General features: G+C 36.1%; 2 protein-coding genes across 2 annotated transcripts; one reads left to right on the top strand and one right to left on the bottom strand.

Annotated features, from left to right (window-relative positions):
- The first annotated feature begins 1,227 nt into the window (after nucleotides 1-1,227).
- On the top strand, nucleotides 1,228-4,224 carry LOC143550395 (eukaryotic translation initiation factor-like). Its single transcript, XM_077041049.1, has 5 exons — nucleotides 1,228-1,424; nucleotides 2,393-2,561; nucleotides 2,643-2,768; nucleotides 3,749-3,814; nucleotides 3,911-4,224. The coding sequence occupies exons 1-5, from the start codon at nucleotides 1,228-1,230 to the stop codon at nucleotides 3,953-3,955; spliced, it is 603 nt and encodes a 200-aa protein (XP_076897164.1). The 3' UTR covers nucleotides 3,956-4,224.
- A 6,687-nt stretch (nucleotides 4,225-10,911) lies between these two features.
- LOC143550387 (uncharacterized) lies at nucleotides 10,912-11,957 on the bottom strand. The gene is made up of 2 exons (XM_077041043.1): nucleotides 11,730-11,957; nucleotides 10,912-11,466 (listed from the first exon to the last, which is right to left on the bottom strand). Exons 1-2 carry the CDS (start codon nucleotides 11,955-11,957, stop codon nucleotides 10,912-10,914), a joined length of 783 nt encoding a protein of 260 aa, XP_076897158.1.
- Between the last annotated feature and the right edge of the window lie 13,027 nt (nucleotides 11,958-24,984).

Below are 24,984 nucleotides of genomic sequence, written 5' to 3'. Positions count from 1 at the left end.
CAATACTTAAGGGATGCACCCAATTAGTTTATATAGTCATCAACTATTATAAGAAAACTAGTGTTATACTCGTCGAGTTGTGTCTAGAAGATCGGTAAAACCAAAGAGGTAGTTAAACCCAGGAGTTGTCGATCTCAAGTGTTGAGGAGCTAATTAACACAAAAATTTGGTCGGTTTTCGGTTACGTGTGTCATTTTATTGGAGATAAAACCAAAAATAAAACAAAAAAAGTTTATACAAAATAAGGTGGACTAATGAGGTGGTGTCGGTCGGTAAAACTCGAGTGTTGGTAAAACCCAGTCATTATCGATCCCGGGAGTTGAGGCAGTGAATCTACACAAATTTGGCCGGCTCATGTCATGTTCGTTAAGGTATTGAAACTAAAACAAAACAAAAAATTGATGTTCGATCGATTTTCGTTACGTTCGTTATGAACCGGAACTGAAACAAAAACAAAACGGTTAACCAAATAAGGTACTGTCAAACGGGCCCAATGAGGGTCCTGTGACACCAAAACTCTCAATTGTATATATAAGTGTAATCATCATAAGTATTAGCCTTATAACGACCCCATGTATCAGTATGAAAAAGACCAAAAATGGTCATCACCTGCCATGATTTCCGATTTTCACTCACTCGCAAATACCAAGTCATTTATGCCGAATTCTAATATCATCAACAAAATTACAATTAGATTTTGGAACAAAAAAGAATCAATAGAATCAGAAAAAGGTTTGTTGGATCAGATATATAGCCCATTAAGTAGATCATCCAGCTTGGGTTCAAGACTGAAATTTAATACCCTATACATAACCGACAGGCAAGATCGAGTATGAAACCAAACCCTCAAAACTAGGTTTCAAGTTTTCGTGTCTGGCTTTGGCTTTGTACCTCACTAGCTCCAACTCAAATTCATCAATTTTATTATTTTATAATTTATATATGCATGTTTAGAGGTGGAGAAATCGGGGTTTTTCAAGAACCAGATTATGTAAGAACCGGTTTCGAGTATGATCGTGTTTTTACCGGGCTTGACAATGTTTTATCAGTAGGGTCCGACTTTTAACTGTGTAAAGGTGGAACCTGTGTTTTATGATGAGACTCAAGAAGGCCGGCCCATGGACCAGTATTTGGGCCGCTAATAATAATATGACAGCCCGCTATCTGAAATTGGCTTTTAAAAAGGGCAAAGAGAGAGAGAGAGAGAAGAAAACCGGAAATAATATAATGGCGAGTGACGGCGCAGCGGTGGTGGAAGTAAGCGGAGCAGCGGCGGCGGCGGAGCAACCTCAAGCTCAAGCTCACAGGTTGGATAGGAAGTGGACGTTTTGGTTCGATAATCAATCGAAACCTAAACAAGGCGCCGCTTGGGGCAATAATCTTCGCGATGTTTACACCTTCGACACCGTTGAAGAGTTTTGGTGGTAAGCCCTATTTTCCTTCATGTTTTTTTTTACATTCTATTTTGATGTTTGTGTGTTAATTAGTTAGGTGTACTGTTTGATCTGTGTTTTAATCTAGATTTGGTACCAATTAGCTAGTTACTTGTAGATTAAACTTGTATATGCATTTTGATTATCCGATTTTGTGATATCTGATCAGCAATCCGTAAATCCACCACACGTAAACCATAACATAGCTGAGCTTGACTAGGTTTGTTCATTTTATTCTTTATTACTTTGTACACTTTTTAAATTTTTTTATATACTTAAAAGAAAAGTTTTAGATGAGCGTGAGCTCGACTCTAAATTGTGTGCAGTATCTTAAGCAAGCCAAAGCTCGGCTCGAGCTCGAATGTGCAGCATGAAATTAATATTTATAGAAATCTAAAAGAGTTGTATCTAAAAAACACGCAAGGCTCGACGAGCCTAAATGAGTTTCGCATACAATGATCGAGCTCATGCTCGATAACTAAATGTGCTTTATTTGAGGCTCAAATTTTTTAAGCTTTTTAAGCTCGGGCTCGGCTCATTCAATATATATTACTTTATATACATTTTTAATTATTTTTGTATATTATTAGACAAATCTTAAGCTCGGCTTGAGCTCGTGCACGGTACCTTAAAAGAGCTAAAGCTCGGCTCGAGCTCGGAAGTGCAGTGTGAATTAATACATAGAAATCAAAAAGAGTTGTAACTTAAAAACACACGACACTCAAGCTCGGGATCAATAACTAAATGAGCTTTATTTGAGGCTCTAGTTCGGCTCGTTCTTTATAAGGCTTGGCCAAGCTTTTTATTGATATGATATTGAGTAGCTTGTGAGTGGCTAGGCATGTTTGCACCGCTGCAGATAATGTATTATTTGAATCTTTATTATTTTGTTTGATTGTGAGGAAATGCATAAACCTAGAAATAAAAACATTGATTGTATAATTTGGGGCTTTTTGCAGTTTGTATGATCACGTATTCAAACCTAGCAAGTTACCAGGAAATGCTGATTTTCACTTGTTCAAAGCTGGAATTGAGCCCAAATGGGAAGATCCACAGTGTGCTAACGGAGGCAAGTGGACAGTTACTAGTAGCAGAAAGATTGGTCTTGAAGCTATGTGGCTTGAAACAGTATGTATCTTGTTAGTTGTTGTTCTTCCTTTAATGTTTTGAAGTCTTTTTTTGGGTCTGGAAGTATGATTATGTTTGTAGTTGATGGCTTTAATCGGTGAGCAATTTGATGATGCTGATGAAATATGTGGTGTGGTTGCTAGTGTCCGTCAAAGACAGGATAAACTTTCTTTATGGACTAAAAATGCAGCTAACGAGGCTGCTCAGGTATTAACTATATTCATTGGTGTCACTGTTTTGTATTGTTATAATTGATATTAGGAAATATGCCATAAAAAAGCCACGTACTTTCTGTAGTTTCTTATAGAAGACCATTAGTAATATTTGCACATAAAAAATCAACTTTCTTACTTTCTTCTTTCTCTTATAAAAGCCTTTTTAACAAATATTTACACATTAAAGTTTCTCAAGTTTCTCCACATGTAAAATCTAGACAAAGTTGTGAACTTTTTTTTACTTACTATTATGTTTAAACTGGACACCCGGCAAGACAAAGTTTATTCAATGTTCGTGTTTACTTTTTTACCTTTTATTTAATAAGTTAATAATAACAATATAATATTTTAAATTCATTATAATAAAAATACATGCAAGTGAGGACTCAAAATAAAATAAAAATCTAAAACACATAAAATGGTAAGTTCAAAATTTAAAGTTTATAAATAAATGTTTTTATCTCTATTATAATGTAATTTGTCACATAATGTTTTCATGATTTCTTCCAATTATTATAACTAAGTTTTTTTTTTTTCAAATTTAACATGCTAAGGTACTCTTATGATTAAAAAAGAAAGTATGTTAGTTTTTTTCTTTCAAATTTAACATTGTCAAGTGTTTTTTACGAGAATAAACAGGAAGTTGGTTTTTTATCTGCAAAAATTGTTAAGTGACTTTGCAAGAGAAAGCAGAATGTATGCTGGTTTTTTTTTCTGGTATTTGTATTTGATATTATACGAGCTACTTAATTGATATAACTTATAAGACCAGGTGACATATATATGTATTTGGAAAGGAAAAAGTATTTATGGTTTTGTTATGATGTCAAAAGATTGTTCTTTTGATCAGTTATTCATCCCATATTTATTTTGATGAGCTCTTATTTTCTTGCAACTATTTACATTTATATATTTTTTGTATATTTGGTTTTCTATATTATTACAATAACACCATTTTTTGACTGAATGTAGATGGGCATTGGAAGAAAATGGAAGGAAATTATAGATGTAACGGACAAGATCACTTATAACTTCCATGTAAATTTCTTTACTTAAACTGTTTTGATTCGTTTAAAGAAATTTTGTTGTTTGGATAAATTATATCTTGTTATGTTGCTGAATGTGGTTATGTAGGATGATTCAAAGACAAGATCGTCAAAAGGTCGGTATAGCGTGTGAAGTGACTCAGTAAAAGAATTTGAAAACCAAGTAGAGTTATGGGTGTGTTGTGATATGTTTATTGCTTGCTTATGCCTGTAATATTCATGAGTTTTCATTTCATTCTTCATAAGCTTGAAGTTTACTTTTTCATTGATGTACAACCAAATTTTGCATTTCTTAAATTTTGGACATGCACTCAACCATGCTGTATTTCTTTCTAGTTTTGCTTGAAGTTTCATGACTTTGTATTACAAGTGATGAATTATAGATTGGGATGTCAACTTCTATTTTATTTCATGTTGCTAACATAACAACATATGGTGATTTTGTAAAGGTTAAACATTGTCAAGGGTCAACTTTAGCAAAAGCAGTCATTTCACATACTGTTCTGTAATGTTTTCTTTTTTCAGAAGAAGTTTATAACCTTCTATAAAATCTATAATATATATAAATGAAACCCCTAAAATCTTACGTGTTGTGATGTGGTCGTTCTTCACTTTTGAAGCCATCAGATTGCTTTATTTTTAAATAAAGGCCTCTTATTGATTTATCTCAAATTCATGGGTCTTACCAAAACCAGATAGCTCTTAAACGGGTTATAATATCTCATTAAATTAAAAATTAATCTTACCAATTATTTGATATGAAAATCCTATAAAATAGGGATATATTAAAATTTAATATCCAATTTAAAAAGAAAAAGAGATTATTTATAATTAATAAACAATTTTATAGTAAAAAACATAAGCAGGGTCATGGGTCATCAAATCCAGATAGTTTTTAAACGGGTTATAACATATCATTTATTTATGAAACCCTTTCATCATCAAACCCTAAGTATATTATTAACTTTCTTACAATAAAGAAAATTAAAATCCAAAAAATAATAAAAAAGCGAAAAATGTAAAACAACCATTCTCGTAGGCCATCAGATTGCTTTATTTGTAAATGAAGGTTTCTCATGCATTTGACCCGAATTCACAGGTAAAGGTCTCACCAAACCCAGATAGCTCTTAAATGGGTTATAGCATCTCATTATATTAAAAATTAATCTCATAAAATATTTGATATGAAAATCCTATAAAATAAGGATATACTGAAAATTAATATCCTGCTATGATTTTACAAGAATTAACACAAGATTAGTGCTAAAACTTGAGAATTTTAGAAAATTTAGCAAAAAGAGAAAGTAGTGAAATGTATCACTTATGAATGTGTATGTAAGAGGTGTCTTTTCTCCTTTACATTGAGCTAGTATTTATACTACAAAAGATTAACTTTTTCTCTAGACAAAATTAACTATTTGATGGTCATAAAGTATGGACATTATCAATAAGTTTGACAAAGAGCTCATCCACTTGCTTGGTAGATCTAAATGGGTAAATCTTGATCTATAAATTAATAGATATTCATAACACTCCCCCTTGGATGACACTTTGCAAACTTTGGGGACTTGAAGTACTGCCTCGTTAAAAACCTTGCTAAAGAAAAACCCAACGGGATAAAAACTTTAGTTAAGGGAAAAAGATTGCAGTTTGTAGCTCCCCCTCAAGTTGCAGTATATAATGTGTTACATCCTTTGTACATGGCGCATGCCAATGTCATGAACGTGTTTCCGGAATGTTGCTGTGGGAAGTGCTTTTGTGAAAAGATCAGTTGAGTTGTTGCTTGATTGGACATATCTCATCTCAACCTGATTGTCTTTAATAAGGTCCCGTGATGTAGTCTAAATTATACATATTATTAAATAAATATTCCCTATACTTTTAAGTATGTTTTAGCCAACTTTTTATTGAATATTATTATTATTTGGTTCATATGTGAGTTTAATGATTTCTAAAGACAAAGGGCTAAAATGAAACACTTTTGCTAAACTTGAAACCGACGAATGACGAGTCAAGCATTTGATATATAATACTAATTATTATTATAGTTTTATAAAATATTTAAAAAAAGGGAAAGAAACAAGATATCACATAAAAGTAACGTTCCAATAATAATAATAATAATAATAATAATAATAATTAATAATAATGTTTATTAGGTATGTTTAATTAGAGTTGGGCTTGGGCCCAATTAATTGTTTGAGTAGGAAGGACTGCCATCTTTGGTGAAAGAGAATAAAAGTCAGTGGGAGACCTAGGGAAAGAAAGCCGTCAATCACATTATTATATAATTCGACGGGTAGCAACAAAGCAGAGGAGCTTGAGGAGGAAGGAAGCCGCCATTTGAAGAAAAAATTATTATTATTCCTTCTTGCATGTATTCGGTGGAGAGGAGACAAGTCAGAGGGGGCTTACGCATAATTCATATATTTTCTTTTGGAGCAGAAACAATTAGTTTGGTTTGCATCAAACAGTTGATCTGAGAGCAGCATCTCATTCACTCATCAAAACATCATATTTTGGTTCGATTTTATTAATTTTTATTATGAAACTAGTTGAACCAAATTATTTTATTATTGTTTTGAACATGATTATTTGCTAAATCTATTTAGTTGCCTAGGCTTTGAATGAATACTTGTTGAGTTTGGTTTGCTTGTCGGTTTTATAGGTTATTGGTGTTGGACTAATATTATTGTAATAGACTTTTTGATGTTTTTAAGTGAATATGCATACTTATTATTAATTTACTTTTATTCACTAGTTCCACATGTGTCTTTGTGAAAGTCTTTCATGTGTAGACGCATATTAGGTTACCTACTGTGTGTTCGTAACTAGTTTATGGTTTATAGTCGACATAATCCATAGGAACTATTGTTTGAGAGTTTAGAGATTTTAAGTGTTCTACCTATCTTGAAACTGAGAGGTAATAGATAGTTGGGGTTATCTTAGTCATTAGGTGGTTTGGGCATAGATTACACAAGAGTGGGTTTCCCCCTTATTGTCTTTTGATTTTTGCTATCCTAAGTCTTTTTGAGCATCTTTAGGTTACTCCATACGTCCCTTACACTCCCGGATGTATTGTGATTAGTGAGACTGAGAGGTGATCTAGTCATTAGAGTACTTTAATATTGTTGGAGAGACTGAGAGGTAATCCAACCAACCGGTTTGCGTCATACGTCCCTTAGGTATTCCTTTTAGGTGACACCCAAAGAATGATCAGGGATCCACTAGGATGTCTAGGGCATTGTATCTTTAGATCCCGGTTCCATCACAGTTTTCATAGCCGATAAGCATCCAAGATTCACAAGTAGGATTTCAAGCCTAGGTAACGCCTTTCGCATTAGTGGTTTTCATCTAAGTCTTTAGAGTTTAAGTTTAATTTATTAGTTAATTTAGTTTAAATAATTATTAGTTTTAAAATAAAATAAGTAAAAATCCAAAAATAATATTTTTTCTTAGTTATTAGTTTATTTAGATTTTAGAATCTAGTTTCTTTAATTTAATTAGTGTCTCTAGGGTTCGATATTCCCGGACTTCCCATAGGTATTCTACACCCGATAGGTACACTTGCCAGTTGCTAGAGGTTTGGTTTAGGGTATTCTAGGTTTTTATTACTCGTTGTGCTAGGTTATTAATTGCAATATTTTTATATACCACTTTTAGGCACATCATCCCGAGTATACTCAAAGTATCTTGGTGGTATATGCTTTGTTCTGTCACTTTTGATATACCCTTCCTTCATCTGCGAGACACAAGCTGCATTATCTTCATAGATAGGAGTTGGACTTTGATCTTTCTCTAGTCCACTAGAGGTCAATATGTGTCGTGACATAGATCTTAACCATACGCATTCTCTTGAAGCTTCATGCAGTGCAATGACTTCAGCATGATTTGAAGATGTTGCAACAAGTGTTTGCTTTTGTGAACGCCATGAAATCGTAGTTCCTCCATTCTTAAATACGTATCCAGTTTGAGACTTTGCTTTATGGGGATCAGACAAATAACCTGCATCTGCATAACCAACTAACCCTTCTTTTGAATCGTTAGGATAAAACAAGCCTAAATCAACAGTACCTCGAAGGTATCGAAAAATGTGTTTAATCTCGTTCCAGTGCCTTTTAGTACAGGCTTAACTAAATCTTGCTAACAAATTAACTGCAAAAGAAATGTCAGGTCTTGTACAGTTAGTAAGATACATAAGAGCTCCAATTGCACTAAGATATGGTATATCTGGACCAAGAATCTCTTCATTATCTTCACAAGGACGAAATAGATCATTGTCAACATTGAGTAATCTAACAACCATCGGGGTCCTTAAAGGATTTGCTTTGTCCATATTAAAACGCTTAACGAGTTTCTCAGTATAAGTTGACTGATGCACAAGTATGCCATTATGCATATGCTCAATCTGTAAACCAAGACAATATTTGGTTTTTCCAAGGTCTTTCATTTCAAATTCTTTCTTTAAAAGAGCAATTGCTTCATTGATATCTTTTTGGCTTCCAATTATATTTAGATCATCAACATACACAGCTATGATCCCATATCCTGACGTTGTCTTCTTAATGAAAAAGTATGGACAAATAAGATTATTTGTGTATCCTTTACTTATCAAATAATCACTCAAACAATTATACCACAACCTTCCAGATTGTTTCAGTCCATACAAGGATCTTTGTAACTTGATGGAATACATTTCCTTAGGCTTTGAGCTTAATACTTCTGGGAGTTTAAATCCATCAGGAATTTTCATATAGATGTCACTATCTAGTGATCCATACAAGTAAGCTGTGACAACGTCCATAAGGCGCATCTCTAAATTTTTAGAGACTGCTAAGCTGATTAAATATCTAAAGGTTATTCCATCCATAACAGGGGAATATGTTTTCTTATAATCAATCCCTGGTCTTTGAGAAAAACCTTGAGCTACAAGTCTAGCTTTGTATCTTGTAACTTCATTTTTCTCATTTCGTTTTCGTACAAAAACCCATTTGTACCCTACTGGCTTTACAAACTTTGGTGTAATAACAATAGGTCCAAAAACCTTTCGTTTGTTAAATGAATCTAATTCAGCTTGCATAGCGCCTTTCCATTTATCCCAGTTATGTCTATTTTGACAATCATTAACTGATTTTGGCTCAGGATCATCATCTCCACTCATGATGTCACTTGCTACAGAATAAGAAAATATTTCATCAATATTTTCCATTTCATCTTGATTCTTCAAGATATATGTCTGACCATAGTTTATTGACATTTCTTTATTATTATCAACATCCTCCTCATGGGAGGTTTTAGTATTCAATGTTTCATCAAGATCATTCACTTTGTGATTAACTTCCTTTTCAAGAGTTTTTCTTTTTCTAGGATTTTTATCCTTTGAACCGATTGGTCTTCCACGTTTCAAACGTTTCTGAGATTCATGAGCCATTTTGTTATCTACTTGATTATTTGGAATCTCGATTCGAGCTGGGGCATTAACAGCTGGGTAAGTGAGATTTAGTAACTCTGTTTGTATCAGTAAATGCATCAGGCAATTGATTTGCAATTTCTTGTATGTGTATTATTTTTTGAACCTCTGTCTCACATTGTTTAGTCCTTGGATCAAGATGTAACAATGTAGGTACATACCGTGAGACATCAATTTCTTGTTTTTTCTTGAAAAATGCCTCATTAAAACGGCAATCAGCAAAAGGTGCTGTGCGTTGTGGTGGTGCAATAGGAACATACACTACACACCCAAAAATTCTAATATGGGATATATAAGGTTGTTGGCCAGAGGCAAGTTGTAGAGGAGAGTATTTATGATTTGCACTTGGTCTCATACGAATTAATGAGCCAGCATGTAAAATTGCATGACTTCAAACAGACACAGGAAGTTTTGTTCTCATTATTAATGGTTTAGCTATTAACTGTAGACGTTTAATCAACGATTCAGCTAAGCCATTTTGTGTGTATACATGAGCAACGGGGTGCTCGACTATAATTCCTACAGACATGCAATAATCGTTAAAAGCATGTGATGTAAATTCACCAGCATTATCAAGTCTCACCCTTTTAATAGTGTAATCAGGGAAATGTGCTCGTAATTTAATAATTTGTGCAAGAAATTTAGCAAAAGCTATATTGCGAGTTGATAACAAAGAGACATGAGACCATCTACTTGATGCGTCTATTAAAACCATGAAGTATCTAAATGGTCCACATGCTGGATGAATTAGTCCACATATATCTCCTTGAATTCTTTCAAAAAATACAGGTGATTTATTTCCAACTTTTACAGGCGAAGGCCTTGTAATTAATTTTCCAAGAAAACAAGAAGTACACACAGAAATTTTATCCGATTGTGGAATATTTTGATATTTCAATGGATGCCTATGAGTATTCTCAATTATTCTTTTCATCATTGTAGATCCTTGATGGCCTAATCTGTCATGTCATAAATTAAATGTCTCAGGATCACAAAAATTTTCTTTGACTGCCATATGTGCTTGCGGCACATTAATATGTGTATAGTGTAAGCCAGAATGGAGAATTGGCAGTTTTTCCAATATCTGATCTTTGCTTATGATATGCAAATATTTTTCATTACCAACAGTCTTTGACTGAGTATCATATCCATTATGATATATTTTTTTGAAACTCAACAAATTTCTTGTTGATTTTGGGGAAAACAAAGCATTTTCTATAATGAGCTTTGTACCATTTGGTAAAGCTAAATTAGCTTTTCCCACTCCTTCTATCAAGTTTGTAGGACCTGATATTGTATTCACGATCCCTTTTGTTGGTTTCATTTCATAAAAATATTTTTTAGATCTAAGTATAGTATGCGTGGCTCCACTGTTCGCTATACATATATCTTCTTCATTTGTTTGACCTTGTGCTCCACTGATGTTCATTTTAATCTTGAAAGTATTAAAAATAATAAGTGTATAACGAAGACATTAAGATATTTTAATTAGAACTTTCTTTCATCGAAAGACAAGCAGTACATAAAGGAAAACACATAATTAAAGATAAAACGCATAATTAAAGATAGCAGGAAACACACTTAGTTGTTGCATATATTGTGGCCAAGCAACATTTGTTTCAGAGTTTCACATCAAAGTTTGCAGTGTTCAGCTCAACACCGAGATCATCAAAGTTATCCACATGGTTCACTTCCTTCTCTTTTCTTTTGAGAGAGGCTTGGTAAAGTTCACATAGATGTGGAGCTGTGCGACAAGCCTTTAACCAGTGGTTTGTACTACCACATCTAAAACAGGAAGTGCCATTCTTTTCAGACCTACCAGCTTCATTCCATTTATTGTGTTGGTTGGAATTGTTATTTTGTGGAGCGTGATAATTGGTAGTTCTTTGATTTCGGCCACGACCACGGCCACGACCACGTCCACGACCATGAAAATTTCCTCGGTAATTATTATTACCTTTGAAAAGATGGTTTCGACCATTAAAATGGCTTTTATCAAAATGGCCATGACCACGGCCTCGTACCCACTTTTTCCCAGAATCTTTAGTGTCATTATTAGTAGCAACATTTGCTTCTGGGATTGCTAGTGATCCGGTGGGACGAGATTGATGATTTTTCACTAAAAGCTCGTTATTCTTTCTGCTATGAGGAGAAATGAATTTAGATTGGAATATCTTTTAAAATTTTGCAACCTATATTGTTGTTACAAATTTATATTTGATGCATGAAATGTGGAGAAAGTTTTCTCCAACATATCCTCCTCAGTAACAGTTTGCCCACAAAATTGGAGCGTTGAGCATATTCTGAACAAAGCAGAGGTGTACTCATTTACTTTTTTGAAATCTTGGAACCTGAGATTGTTCCATTCATCTCTAGCAGTGGGAAGTAGAAATTCCCTTTGATGGTCAAATTTGCTTTTTAAATCTTTTCACAAAACGTATGGATCCTCACAACTTGAATACTCAAATTGTAACATCTCGTCAATGTGTTTGTGGAGGAAGACATCGGCTTTTGCCTTGTCTTGTTCTTCGCAATTATTTCCCTCCATTATCGTTTTCAAAACACCCATTGATTTGAGATGTCGTTTAACATGTGCCGTCCACGGCATATAATTATCTCCGGTGATGTTAAGAACCGGAAATTCAAGTTTTGCGATGTTTGCCATTTTATTACTAAACACAAATAAGATAAACATTAGGATTACATACTTATTAAAATTGAAAGAAAATACAAGGGTAAAGCTAGAAACAGATAAAAGAAAATGAAAAACTCAAACTCCTTATGTCAGGGCATGGATTTTCAGTATCCTCAGCAAAGATTATATTCAGAACGAATCCAGGATGCGGTATCCTCCAAGGTAACAGGTATCCTAATTATGTTATATAGCTAACGCAATATTTGCTACTTTCCATGTTTACCAAGTCAAAGACCGTTGCTTGATCTCCCGGAGACTCGCGCTTTCAGTTGATAGATCGTGGCAGAAAAGGAAACGTGTTGATTGAGAGATTAACGGCTAATTAGATTTAGTCCAAAAGTTTCCTAAATTATAGGCAATAGTTGTTAAGACTTTGTTTATTATAAATAGAGTTCTAAACATTGATCATAACACACACTCTAGCACTCGAGAACTTACTAGTACTCGCATTCTCTGTAATCACGATCAAGTTTGAGCTCCACACTTGTAATCACCTTTATTATTAATAAACCGGTGGTGATAGTTTTCACCACCCGGGGTTTTTTTTCTTGTTATCCTAAGGATAACAGGTTTTTTCCTTGCAACAAATCTCTGTGTTCATACTATCTTTACAAGCACCTAGTCCCGATTTACTAAATTGGTTACAAAATCACTGTTGTTAATTTTTGACCAAAACAATTTGGCGCCCACCGTGGGGCAATCGGTGCTTTAATTCATCAAAACCGTTTGTTCCGCTCTCAATTACTTTCATCCCTTCTTTATGGCCTCACAACCAAAAACCAGTTCAGTCTTTGCTCCAGTGGTCACTGCTGCTTCAAATGTCAACACAGGACCTCCACCACCGCCGAAGAAGAATACTCAGCCCAGAGGAGAACTTCCACCATTCGCGGGATACTCTACACGGGTAGATCCGGTTATTTCTAACAATGATATTTTGCTTTGATGAAACAGGTCAAAACACAAATGGAGCAGCAAGAGAAGACCAACTCAAGGCTATTTAAGGAGATTGAAGGAATCAAAAAGAAGCCAGGGCAGGAGGCTACTCCAATCATGCCCAGGGTCCTTGATTTTGGTTCTCTAGGATCAACCATCCTTCAGAATCCCGATCCTTGGGGACATAATCAACAAGGACTCCGTTTCAGCAGCAATCAGGATACAGAGGAACTTATCTTCCGGTATCCTCGGAATTACCTAGACCAATGAGGCCAGATTTCATTAACATGCAGCCTCGTTCAACCATGCCAGCCGGCATATTCTCGTCAGGATCCCCCATGGTATCCTCTGATGTACCTGTTGGAGATGACATCCCAATACAGGCGTCACCTTATCCTGAGGATACCCTCAATTGAGGAACTAGCCGACAAGGCTCAGGATACCAGAGACCTAACCATGACCTCGGTAACCGTTTATTTAATGCTAATTTATACACTAACCGTGGACATGTGCAGGATTAGGGGATAACCCCCGAGATAGCCAGGGAACTGCAAAAAATGAAGGATATGATTTCTAGTATCCCAGGGATAATACGTCCCATAACTGAAGTACCCGCTGGTAGCTACAAGTTATCTAGGTTTACTTGGCCTATATGCGACGTAGAAATCCCCAAGAAGTTCCAAACTCCCAGCATGAAGCTCTACGATGGCACTACGGATCCTGAGGAACATGTAGCTCAGTACAGAGAAAGGATGGAGATCAACCCCATCCCCATTGACATCAAAGAAGCTTGCCTATGCAAGGGATTCAACTCAACATTAACGGGGCCAGCCCTCAAATGGTTATTGAGTATTCCTTCCAACACTGTTACATCATTTTCTCATTTGATTAATTTGTTCAATAATCAATTTTCTTGTAGTTGATCTTTTGAGAAAATGACAGGTGACTTATATAGAATTGTTCAGCGTAATAATGAATCCTTAAGGGATTACATAACCAGATTTAGCAGGGAAGCATTGGAGATCCCCAACCTTGACATGGCAGCTGCTGTCGAAGCCTTCAAGATGGGACTAAGGAAGGATTCTCCTTTCTATGATGACCTTGTCATGACTCCATGCAGGAATCTTGATGAAGTCAGAAACCGGGCATTAAGATATATTCGGCTAGAGGACGATAATAAAGCTCATGGAAGCTCAGTTATCCCAAAATATGAATCTACCAATAGAAAGTCAGACCTCCACAGAAGTACACTAGGCCCAAGCCTTATTCCAAGCAGGATAATATCAGGATAAACGCTGTGGAAGAAGATGAGGATGATGAAGAGTATCCTAAAATCTCTGAATATTGTTTTAATATTGATATTAGTGGTGTGATTTGTACAATGCAGGATCTAGGTGACAAGGCCAGATGACCTAAGAAAAATGAAAAGCCCGGATCCATCAAAGACAAGTCCAAATGGTGTGCATTCCATGAAGACTTTGGCCATCGCATTGAAGATTGCATAGCACTTCGGAAAGAAATAGGATATCTTCTTAGCAAAGGATACCTGAAGGAACTATTTGGAAAAAAACAAGAACAAAAGTCATGATCCTGTCAAGATACCTGAAAGGGCACCTTCTCTGCCACCTGGAGCTAAGGTTGTATCCTTTATCTTGGGAGGATCCGACATCTGTGGTACCTCATACTCAGCAGCCAATAAACGTTCAAAAGAAAAAAAGATGAACAACGGAGAAAGACCTCTCCACACTTCCACTCTAACAACTCAAAGGATCATATCCTTCGACGAGAAGGACCGATGTGATCTTGTAGATCCCAACCATGATGGTTTGGCAATCACTTTATGTATAGCTAACTGTTTTGTGCGCAGGATACTCGTTGATGGAGGAAGCTCTGTGAACATTATCCAAATGGAAGCCTTAAAGAAGATGGATATTCCGGAAACGGAGATTATCCCAAAATCCTTAGTCTAGTAGGATTTACTGGCAAGACCAAGAACACTTTGGGAGAAATCAAACTTCCAATATATATTGAAGGAACTAACTCTCTACAAAAATTTTGTGTTATTAACTTATTATTATGTTGTAATGCGATATTAGGCAGGCCCTGGATCCATAACATGAAGGCAGTGCCATCAACTTATCATCAATGTGTGAACCTACCAAGTCCTGGGGGGGTCATCAAGATTGAAAGCGATCAGCAAGATGCCAAGGAATGTTATGCTTCATCAATGAAGTGGACTACAAAACCTACTCAAGCATAGCAATTACAGAAACAACCGGGGAAGCTCCTGTAAGCAAAAGAGCAGGATGTAAAGGAAGTATCTTTGGATCCTCAGGATACTGAAATCAAAGTATTATTAGGATCATGTATTCCTGAGGATATTGAGATGGAATTGATATCCTTCCTAAAGAAAAGAGCTTCTACCTTCGCCTGGAAACATGAAGATATGATAGGTATCTCTAAATCTATAATTACTAATACGCTTGGTATAGATAAATCTTTCAGGCAGTACATCAAAAGTGAAGGAAGTTTGCTCCTGAGAGAAACGCTATCATACAAGAAGAAGTGCAGAAGCTGCTCAAAACCAAGATGATAAGAGAGGTCCAATATCCTAGATGGTTGGCCAATCTAGTTGTTGTCCAGAAGAGAAATGAAAAATGGAGAGTGTTTGTGGATTTCACAGACCTGAATAAGGCCTGTCCAAAAGACCCATTCCCACTCCCACACATTGACTCAATGGTGGATGCAACTGCTGGCTACGAGCTGCTAACCTTCATGGATGCATCCTCAGGATTTCAACAAATTCAAATGGAGCCTTCAGATCAGGAAGATACAGCCTTCATGACTCCCACAGGTATATACTGTTATACTGTAATGCCTTTTGGACTAAAAAATGCAGGTGCAACATACTAGAGGCTAGTCAACATAATGTTCAAAGACCAACTGGGGGACACGATGGAAGTCTACATAGACAACATGGTGGTAAAGTCAAGAAAGGCTAAGGATCATCTCAAAGACTTGGCAACATCATTTGACATCCTGGATGAGTATAACATGAAGCTGAACCCAGCCAAGTGCCATTTTGGTGTCAAAGCAGGAAAGTTTCTTGGATATATGGTTACTAAGAGAGGAATAAAAGCAAGCCCTGAGCAGATCAAAGCTATCCTGGATATCAAATCACCAAAAAATGTCAAAGATGTCCAAAGGTTAACGGGTAGAATAGCAGTTCTCAACAGATTCATCTCAAGATCTTCAGAGAAGTGTAAAGACTTCTATGATATCCTGAGGAAGAATAAAAAATTCGAATGGGGAGAGAAGAAAGAAAGGGAATTGGTATCCTTGAAGGAATACTTATCCTCAATGCCACTCCTGATGAAGCCGGTTGATGGTGAGCCGTTATCCTTGTACTTAGCTGTTTCTGGAAATGCAATAAGTGCTGTCTTAGTCAAAAATAACGAAGGTCAAAAGCATCCAATATATTATGTAAGTAAAAGTCTACTAGATGCTGAATCCAGGTATTCTTATCTTGAAAAGTTGATTTTAGCACTTATAATGGCTTCGACTAAATTAAGACATTATTTTGAAACTCATGTTATTCATGTAAAAACTAACTATCCTATTAAAGCTGTTTTGAGAAAATCAAAAATGTTAGGTAGGATGGCAAAGTGGGCTGTGAAGCTTAGTGCATACGATATCTTGTATGAACCAAGGACAGCCATAAAATCTCAAGCACTTGCCGACTTTGTGGCTGATTTTAGCCAGGATATACTTGAGGAAGTAGAAAAGGAAGTTCAACAACTGGAGATCAAGGAAAGTTGGACTTTGCATACCGATGGTGCCTCCAACATAAGAGGAACAGGTCTAGGTATCCTGCTAAAATTGCCACAGGGGACATAATACCTCTATCTATATCTTGTGAATTTCAGACTAATAATAATGAGGCTGAATATGAAGCCTTAATAGCTGGTTTGCAGTTAGCTAAGGATATGAAGGTCAGGTATCTTCAAGTTTATGTTGATTCTTTGTTATTAGCTAACCATTTTAATGGCTCTTATGCAGTGAATGCAGAAAACTTAGTAAAATATTTAGAAATAGTTAAGAAATTAGTTATGTGTTTCGAAACATTTGATATAGTACAGGTACCAAGGGAAGAGAACACCGAAGCAGATGCCTAAGCAAATTTGGTATCAGCTCTCAAGATACCAAATGATGTTAAGATACCCATCGTGCATATCTTGACTCCAGCAACGAAGGAGAACCAAGAAGTCCTGGAGACTTCGAACCTGAAGATAATCCAATATCCTGGACCCATCCTATAATGCGGTATCTTCAGGATAATGAGATTCCAGAAGGAGAAAATCCAAGAGCTTTCCGAATGAAGGTAACCCAGTATATTATCCTAAATAATACTTTGTATAGAAAATCACTTGCGGGTCCATACTTGAGATGCTTGGAATATCAAGAAGCACAAGAAGTTCTCAAGAATATACATGAAGGTGATTGTGAAAACCACACTTGGGGCAGAGCCTTAGTATCCAAGATACTGAGGACAGGTTACTTTTGGCCAACAATGAAGAAGGACGCAATGAACTTCTCCAGAAAATGTGATGCTTGTCAAAGACACAGCAACATCTTGCATCAACAAGCTGAAGCATTATATCCTATCATATCCCCGTGGCCATTTATGAAATAGGGAATGGATATTGTGGGAAAGCTGCCAAAAGCTCTTGGTGGAAAGGTCTTTATGCTGGCAATGATAGATTACTTCTCCAAGTGGATCGAAGCAGAGGCATTTGTTCAAGTTAAAGAAAATGATGTAATCTCATTCATCAAACGCAATATCCTGATAAGATTTGGAATCCCGGCAGAAATTGTCTGTGACAATGGATCACAATTCGTCGGTGGTAGAACAACCGACTTTTGTGAAAGTTGGGGAATCAAGATGGTAACTTCAACTCCAGTACATCCTCAAGCCAATGGTCAAGCAGAGTCAAGTAACAAGATCATCATCAACAATTTAAAGAAGAAATTGGGATCCAAGAAGGGAAAATGGGCTGAAGAACTACCATTTGTTCTTTGGGCTGATAGAACCACTTCAAAAAATGCAACAGGACAAACACATTTCTCCTTGGTGTTCGGGGCCGAAGCTGTTATCCCTACAGAGATGGTGGTCCCCACAGCAAGAACCAGCATCCAAGATACTGAGTCCAACAACCAAAGCCTTATTGAAGACCTAGATACCATTGATGAACCCAGAGATCTCTCCAGGATCAGAATGGCAGCATACCAACAAAGAATAGCCAAGTCCTACAATAAGAATATCAGGATTCGAAGATTCCAAGTAGGAGATATGGTGTTAAGAAAGGCATTTCAGAATACCACTAACCTAGCATATGGAAAGCTAGCTCCCAAGTGGGAAGGTCCTTACTTGTTTGATTCAGAAGCAGGAAAAGGGGCCTACAGGTTAATCACTATGGGAGGTGTTCCTATACCAAGAGCTTGGAATGCTATCCATCTTAAGGCATATTTTTGCTAGTATCCTTGACTGGTATGTTTGTATCCTCAGGATAAAGGTATGTTCCCTCATCTACTTTTATACTTTTGAACTTTATTACCTCTAAATCAAGTTTACTGACTTAAGCATCGGAGGGGTGTTAGCTAGGCTAACACCCACCCCTCATCAAGAGTTTAGTGTTTTGCAGTTATCCCAAGGATACGTTATCTTCACAACAGTCAGAGGCTGATCACCTCACACACGAATAAGATATCCCTGATATCTCCTAAGGTTTAAAGGTCTTCACCTTTCCAACGAACGTCTGGAGCGCACGAATAAGATATCTTGGATATCTTCTAAGGTTTAAAGATTTTCACCTTTCCAACGAACGCCCGGAGCACACGATGATTCGGATTTAGTTCGAGGCAGGCGGACCAGACCAGCTGATAATCCGTTTGTTGTTGGCTATATACCGAATCCTTAAGATAAGTGGAAGACGTGTCACACATACGGTTTATAACATTTTCATGTTATCTAAGGTTTATAACATTTTCATGTTATCTCAAGTTTTGGCATTTACATGCCCGTACGTTTTGGACTTTCCCCAGTATTATCTCAAGCTTAGACATTTTCATGTCTCTCAAGTAAAGGCCTAGTCGCCAGTGCAAAGGCTTTATCGCCAGTAAATGGGCTTGATCGCCAGGATTATCTAACTTTGTTTTGACAGATCGAAGATCGGACAATCACTAAATGGAGAGATGTTACAAGGTTGTTTTTGACATTGCAAAATTCCAGAAACATGATACTTCAAGAAGCTCAATAATTAGGGACATCATATGTAAGCTAACTAGATTTATAAATGATCTCCATAAAGGTATTCCTTACACTTAGTTCTATCACTCAATTTATATTTCAAGGTATGATCTTTTGGTTTGATTGTGATAACTCACACAAGGCACAAGGATATATTATCCTTAAGATATTTTATATCAATCTCTAATGTCTTTTGATTATGTTTTCTAAAAACGTAAAAGTATTTTATGTTCAGGATATATGATCCTCGGGATATTTTAAAGTCTTAAAAGATACTTTTTCTGAAACTATAAATATTCAAGAAACATGTTTTCAAGATACACTATCCTCGAAGTAACTTATTTCAGAAAATTAAAGACATGTAAAACCAAAACTTATAAGTTACTAAACACAATGCTTAAAGCCAAAAGATTATATTATTACTAATCATAAGTGCAGGAAATTAAAAGGCAACACCCGGGTTTCGTCTTGAAAAGTCAAGATCCCTCTACCCGAATATTGCCATATGTTCAAAAGTCAAGATAACATGGGCTTCGTCTTGGAAAGTCAAGATCCCTCCACCTATGTATCCTATTATCCTAAGCTTACTTGTTCAAGACAGGAAAATAAAAATTGTTCAACAACCATTACAACCCATAACAAACCACAAACACATAAAAATTGGGCTCAAGCCTTTTCTTTACCGCCATCACTGCCCAATTGCACCTCATCACTAACCGCCTTCACCGCTCCCTTGATCGCCACATCCACTGCCTCCTCCGCAACCTTCTCTGCTCCGCTCGGACCAGCCTCCTCCATCGCTTCCTCATTCAGCTCAGCCAAGACCCTTTCCCAACCAGCTACATCCCAAAAGGGAGTGTCCAGACCAGCTTCCTTAGCTTCTTTAGCCATCCTGAGCCGGGATTGGAATACGGAAATAGCATCAGACTTTCTCGCCCCCTCCATAGCCTCATAAACCTTTACCAAGCATTCAGCCTCTCGATGGACCAGTTCCTTCTTGGCCAGTGACAGCTCCAGTTTCATGTCGTCCAGCTCTTTGGTCTTCTTATCAAGAAGACTGGTCTTTGTGACCCCTATCTTCATCAGTTCAGAGATACGAGTATGGGCTTCATGGAGCTCAAGGCTCATGGCAGCAAAACGGGAGGAAAGATACTCAAGGCCTTACAAGGATAAAGAATCCTCAATATAAATTATCCTCAAGATATAGAAGATCATGAAAAACTGAAAAGATACCTGCTGAGTCTTATTCACGGCATCGTGGAAGTCAACGCCGTGCACAGGAATGAATTCGCTGGTCTCTTGACTCCTCCGTTTTTTAGAACCTTTCGCTCGGCTGCCTTCTGGACGAGGGATAGAGCTGGAAACGGGTTCCTTCTTGATAGTGCTTCGGGTGGATACCATGCTGTCAATATCTTCAAGAGCAAAAGCAGGAGCAGACTTGCCTACAAGTACACAGGTTAGTATCTCTGGTCCTTAAAAATCCTACTAACGTCTCGAATATATCTTACCAAACATAACGGAACTCGCGGACGGAGATGGTTCTTGAAAGCTTGACTGAAAATAAAGCATTCTCTCTTCCTCATCAATGAGAAAGAAAGAGGCAAGCTTATCCTCGATTTCTCTGGTGGGAGGGGAAATCTCGAAGAACTTCAAAGCTGCAAAAAACACAAGTATCAGTTACAAAGATAATAGCATATATATTCAGAATAAAGTATCCTACTTTTGGAAACCCAGAAATAAGGAAGAATATTAGGCTGTGGGAGAGAATCTCTCCTAACAAAGAAAAATTGTCTCTTCAAATGATCGTTATTCTGGTTATTTTTCAAGATAAGTGGAGTTCGGCCGGATTTGGTTTTAAGAAGATATCTTGAAGATCCGTGGCTGCGAAGATCATATACTGAAGCAAGCTTAGAAAGGGTAAAGTCAAGAGCGTGGTCGGCGATTAATCTCTCCAAAATGAACAAGGTCCTCCAAACCATAGGCATGGTTTGGGCATAACTAAGACCAGTTCTGGAAAAGAACTCGGTGGTAAAGGCAGGAAATGGGTAGGAAAAACCGATTTTGAACGGCAAAAACGGAAAGCAAATCCAGGTTTTTGAGACAAAATCAGAAGAAAGAGAAGCATCAAATGGTCTGAAACAATTCCAGCAGGAAAACAACCCCGAGATCGAAGATTCGCGATATCGGTGTTGCCAAAAGTACATATCTCATTCACAGGGCTTGCGAGGAGATTCTGAGGCACAAAATCCTCAATACCAGAAGGTAAAAGCTTTGAACTCATGATTTCACGAAGATAAAGAAGAAATAAAAGAGAGAAGTTACCTGGATGGAAGAGAAGATGGATGCAAATGTTATTTATCCGAATAATTATAAGGACGGCCTAGGGTTGGCGAGTTATCAAAACGGCTGACACGTGCACTAAAGATCCACCACAAAAGATTTAAAATTCAAATTTCAAAAATTTTACAGCTGTAATGCATTTCTACAGCCGATAAAATTGGGGACAATTGTTAGGGCACAGATTTTTAGTATCCTCAGCAAAGATTATATTAAGAACGAATCCAGGATGCGGTATCCTCCAAGGTAACAGGTATCCTAATTACGTTATATATCTAACACAATATTTGCTACTTTCCATGTTTACCAGGTCAAAGACCGTTGCTTGATCTCCCGGAGACTCGGGCTTTCAGTTGATAGATCGTGGCTGAAAAGGAAACGTGTTGATTGAGAGATTAACTGCTAACTAGAATTAGTCCAAAAGTTTCCTAAATTATAGGCAAAAGTTGTTAGACTTTGTTTATTATAAATAGAGCTCTAAACATTGATCATAACACACACTCTAGCACTCGAGAACTTACTAGTACTCGCATTCTCTATAATCACGATCAAGTTTGAGCTCCACACTTGTAATCACCTTTATTATTAATAAACCGGTGGTGATAGTTTTCACCACCCGGGGTTTTTTTCTTGTTATCCTAAGGATAACAGGTTTTTTCCTCGCAACAAATCTCTATGTTCATACTATCTTTACAAACACCTAGTCCCGATTTACTAAATTGGTTACAAAATCACTGTTGTTAATTTTTGACCAAAACCCCTTAGGTGGGAGATTACAAATTAAGAATAATAAGATTATCAGCATTATGGTGGTTAACACCAAAACCGGATGGATCATTTCTTGAAAATTATCTTGAGTAATCTTGAGTTGAAGAGTGTTTATGGTGAAAGAAATAAGATTAAAAATTGGAAATTTATAGGGTAATTTTATACCCGTTTTATAACGGTTATATTACCGTTATAACCGTTGCATAACGGTTATATATATATAATATTTATTTTTTAAAGTAAGATAATAAATAAGATAATAAATGAAGTTTATTTTATAAATTATATAATTAGTACGCACAATAATAAGAATAAAAATGTTAGTAAACATAAATAAATGTAAGCTCTAACTGAAATATTAGCATACATATATAAATAAAAGTTAGTTGCGATGAAAGTAAAAGTTAGATGCATAATGCAAAAGTTATATACGTAAATAAAAGTTAGTAAAAGTTAGATGCTTAATTAAATGTTAGATGCATAAATAAAAGTTAGATTGTTAGTAGTCTCATTGTTGTTAAATTTTATTACCATTCTTTATACTTACTTATTATTGGTATTACTTTATATATGTATATGTGTGTATATATATAATGTATAAAATTAAAGAAGTATTTATGATGTTTATGTGGATACCTTTGTATCTAATACCTTTCTTGATTAGGATATAAGCTGTTCGTGCTGATAACGTGTTATGATTTTACAAGAATTAACACAAGATTAGTGCTAAAGCTTGAGAACTTTTGAAAATTTAGCAAAAAGAGAAAGTAGTGAAATGTATCACTTATGAATGTGTATGTATGAGGTGTCTTTTCTCCTTTAGATTGAGCTAGTATTTATACTACAAAAGATTAACTTTTTCTCTAGATAAGATTAGCTATTTGATGGTCATGTAGTATGAGACATTATCAACAAGTTTGACAAAGAGCCCATCCACTTGCTTGGTAGATCTAGATGGGTAAATCTTGATCTATGAATTACTAGATATTAATAACATATCCTATTTTATTTAAAAAAAAGATATTATTTATAATTAAGAAACAATCTTATAACAAAGAAAATAAACGGGTAGTAGGTATCACCAAACCCAGATAGCCTTTAAACTGGATTAAAACATATCATTTATTTGTGAAACCATTTTATCATCAAACCTCAAGTATATTAATTATTAACTTTCTTACAATAAATAAAATTAAAATCCAAATATACATATATAAATATTAAAAATGAATAATGTAAAACAACCCCCGTAATACAGGGGGATAAAATCTAGTATTTGATAAAAAAACTCATTTAGAAATATGTCCGTGTTCTGTTGTGTAGAGGTGAACAAAAAACCCGAATCCGAAACCGGGCCTGAAAAAAATACCCGGAACCGATTTTTTTTATACCCGGGTTTTTAATACCCGAACCCGTACCCGACCCTACCCGTAGGGTACGGATAGAGTATGCATTTCAGTACCAAAACCCATACCCAGAACCGGACCCAATTTATACTCGGTAATACCCGAAACTCGGAACTGGTTCCATACCCGGAACCGGGTTTTTCCAATACCCGAAACGAGGTTTTTCAAATACTCGATCTATACCCGAAATTACCTGAAAAATATCCAAAAATACCCCTAAAAATTGTAACTCCTTAAAAAAATCCAATCTATACCTGAAAAAACCCTAAAAAAGCCCCAAAAAACCCAAAAAATAGGGTTTTTTCAATACCCGAAAATAGGGTATTTAAATACCCGGTTTTAGAATACTCGGTTCGATACCTGACCCGAACCCGAACCCGATACATAGGGTATGGTTTTTAGAGATAATACCCGTACCCGAACCCGACCCGGGTATTGCCAATACCCCATTTTCCCATACCCGAACCCGGTTTCATAGCCGAACCTGGGTATTTGAAAAACCCGATTTATGCACCTCTACTGTTGTGTTAGTCAAACAAACCATTTGCGTGGCGCAGGAAAAGAATTAAAGACGACATGTGGAAACAGACGTTTTTCATTTTCTTCTTTCAACAAACTGATGATATAGTTAAACGTTTTCATCTATTTATCTATTCCACTGAAAGTAAAAACGCGAACCATCTGTGTGTTCTTGAACTCGATATGCCCCTTTAACTTAGGGGGTGTTTAGGATTGCTTATTTTAAACCTTATGACTTGTTAACTTTTGAAAAAGTTAAAAGGTGTTTGGTATTGTTTGTTATTGTGAGAGGATAAGTTAATAAGGTACAATACAATATTGTAACTTATTAACTTATGGAAAAAGTTATAAGGAGGTAAACTAAGGAATCCCAAACAACCCATTATGTTCAACAAATGAAAGAAAAGGTTTGTGTTCTAGAACCAAGCCTACTTGGTCTTTCTCGGTACGATTTCGACAGTCCCGCAATCCTGGTATATTGAGAGTATTTTTTTTGGATGCACTCGTATTACCAAGTATGCCCACTATACTCCCACACACTTGGAATCTTGAAGCGGATTCCCACGTTCTTTTTGTAGTTTCTCTCTCTAAAATGAGAGAGAGAGAGAGAGAGAGAGAGAGAGAGAGAGAGAGAGTGTTTCACAAAACGACAATTTGATCTCTGGACTTAGATCTTTTCGGTTTTATCATTTTTGCCTCCTCTCAACTTTAACAACCCTACTAAGCC

Source organism: Bidens hawaiensis, unplaced genomic scaffold, assembly GCF_021521415.1.
Source record: "Bidens hawaiensis isolate Kalapana, Puna unplaced genomic scaffold, B.hawaiensis_p1.1 tig00016036_1, whole genome shotgun sequence".
NCBI classification, from domain to species: domain Eukaryota; kingdom Viridiplantae; phylum Streptophyta; class Magnoliopsida; order Asterales; family Asteraceae; genus Bidens; species Bidens hawaiensis.
This window is presented reverse-complemented; position numbering and strand designations above follow the sequence as displayed.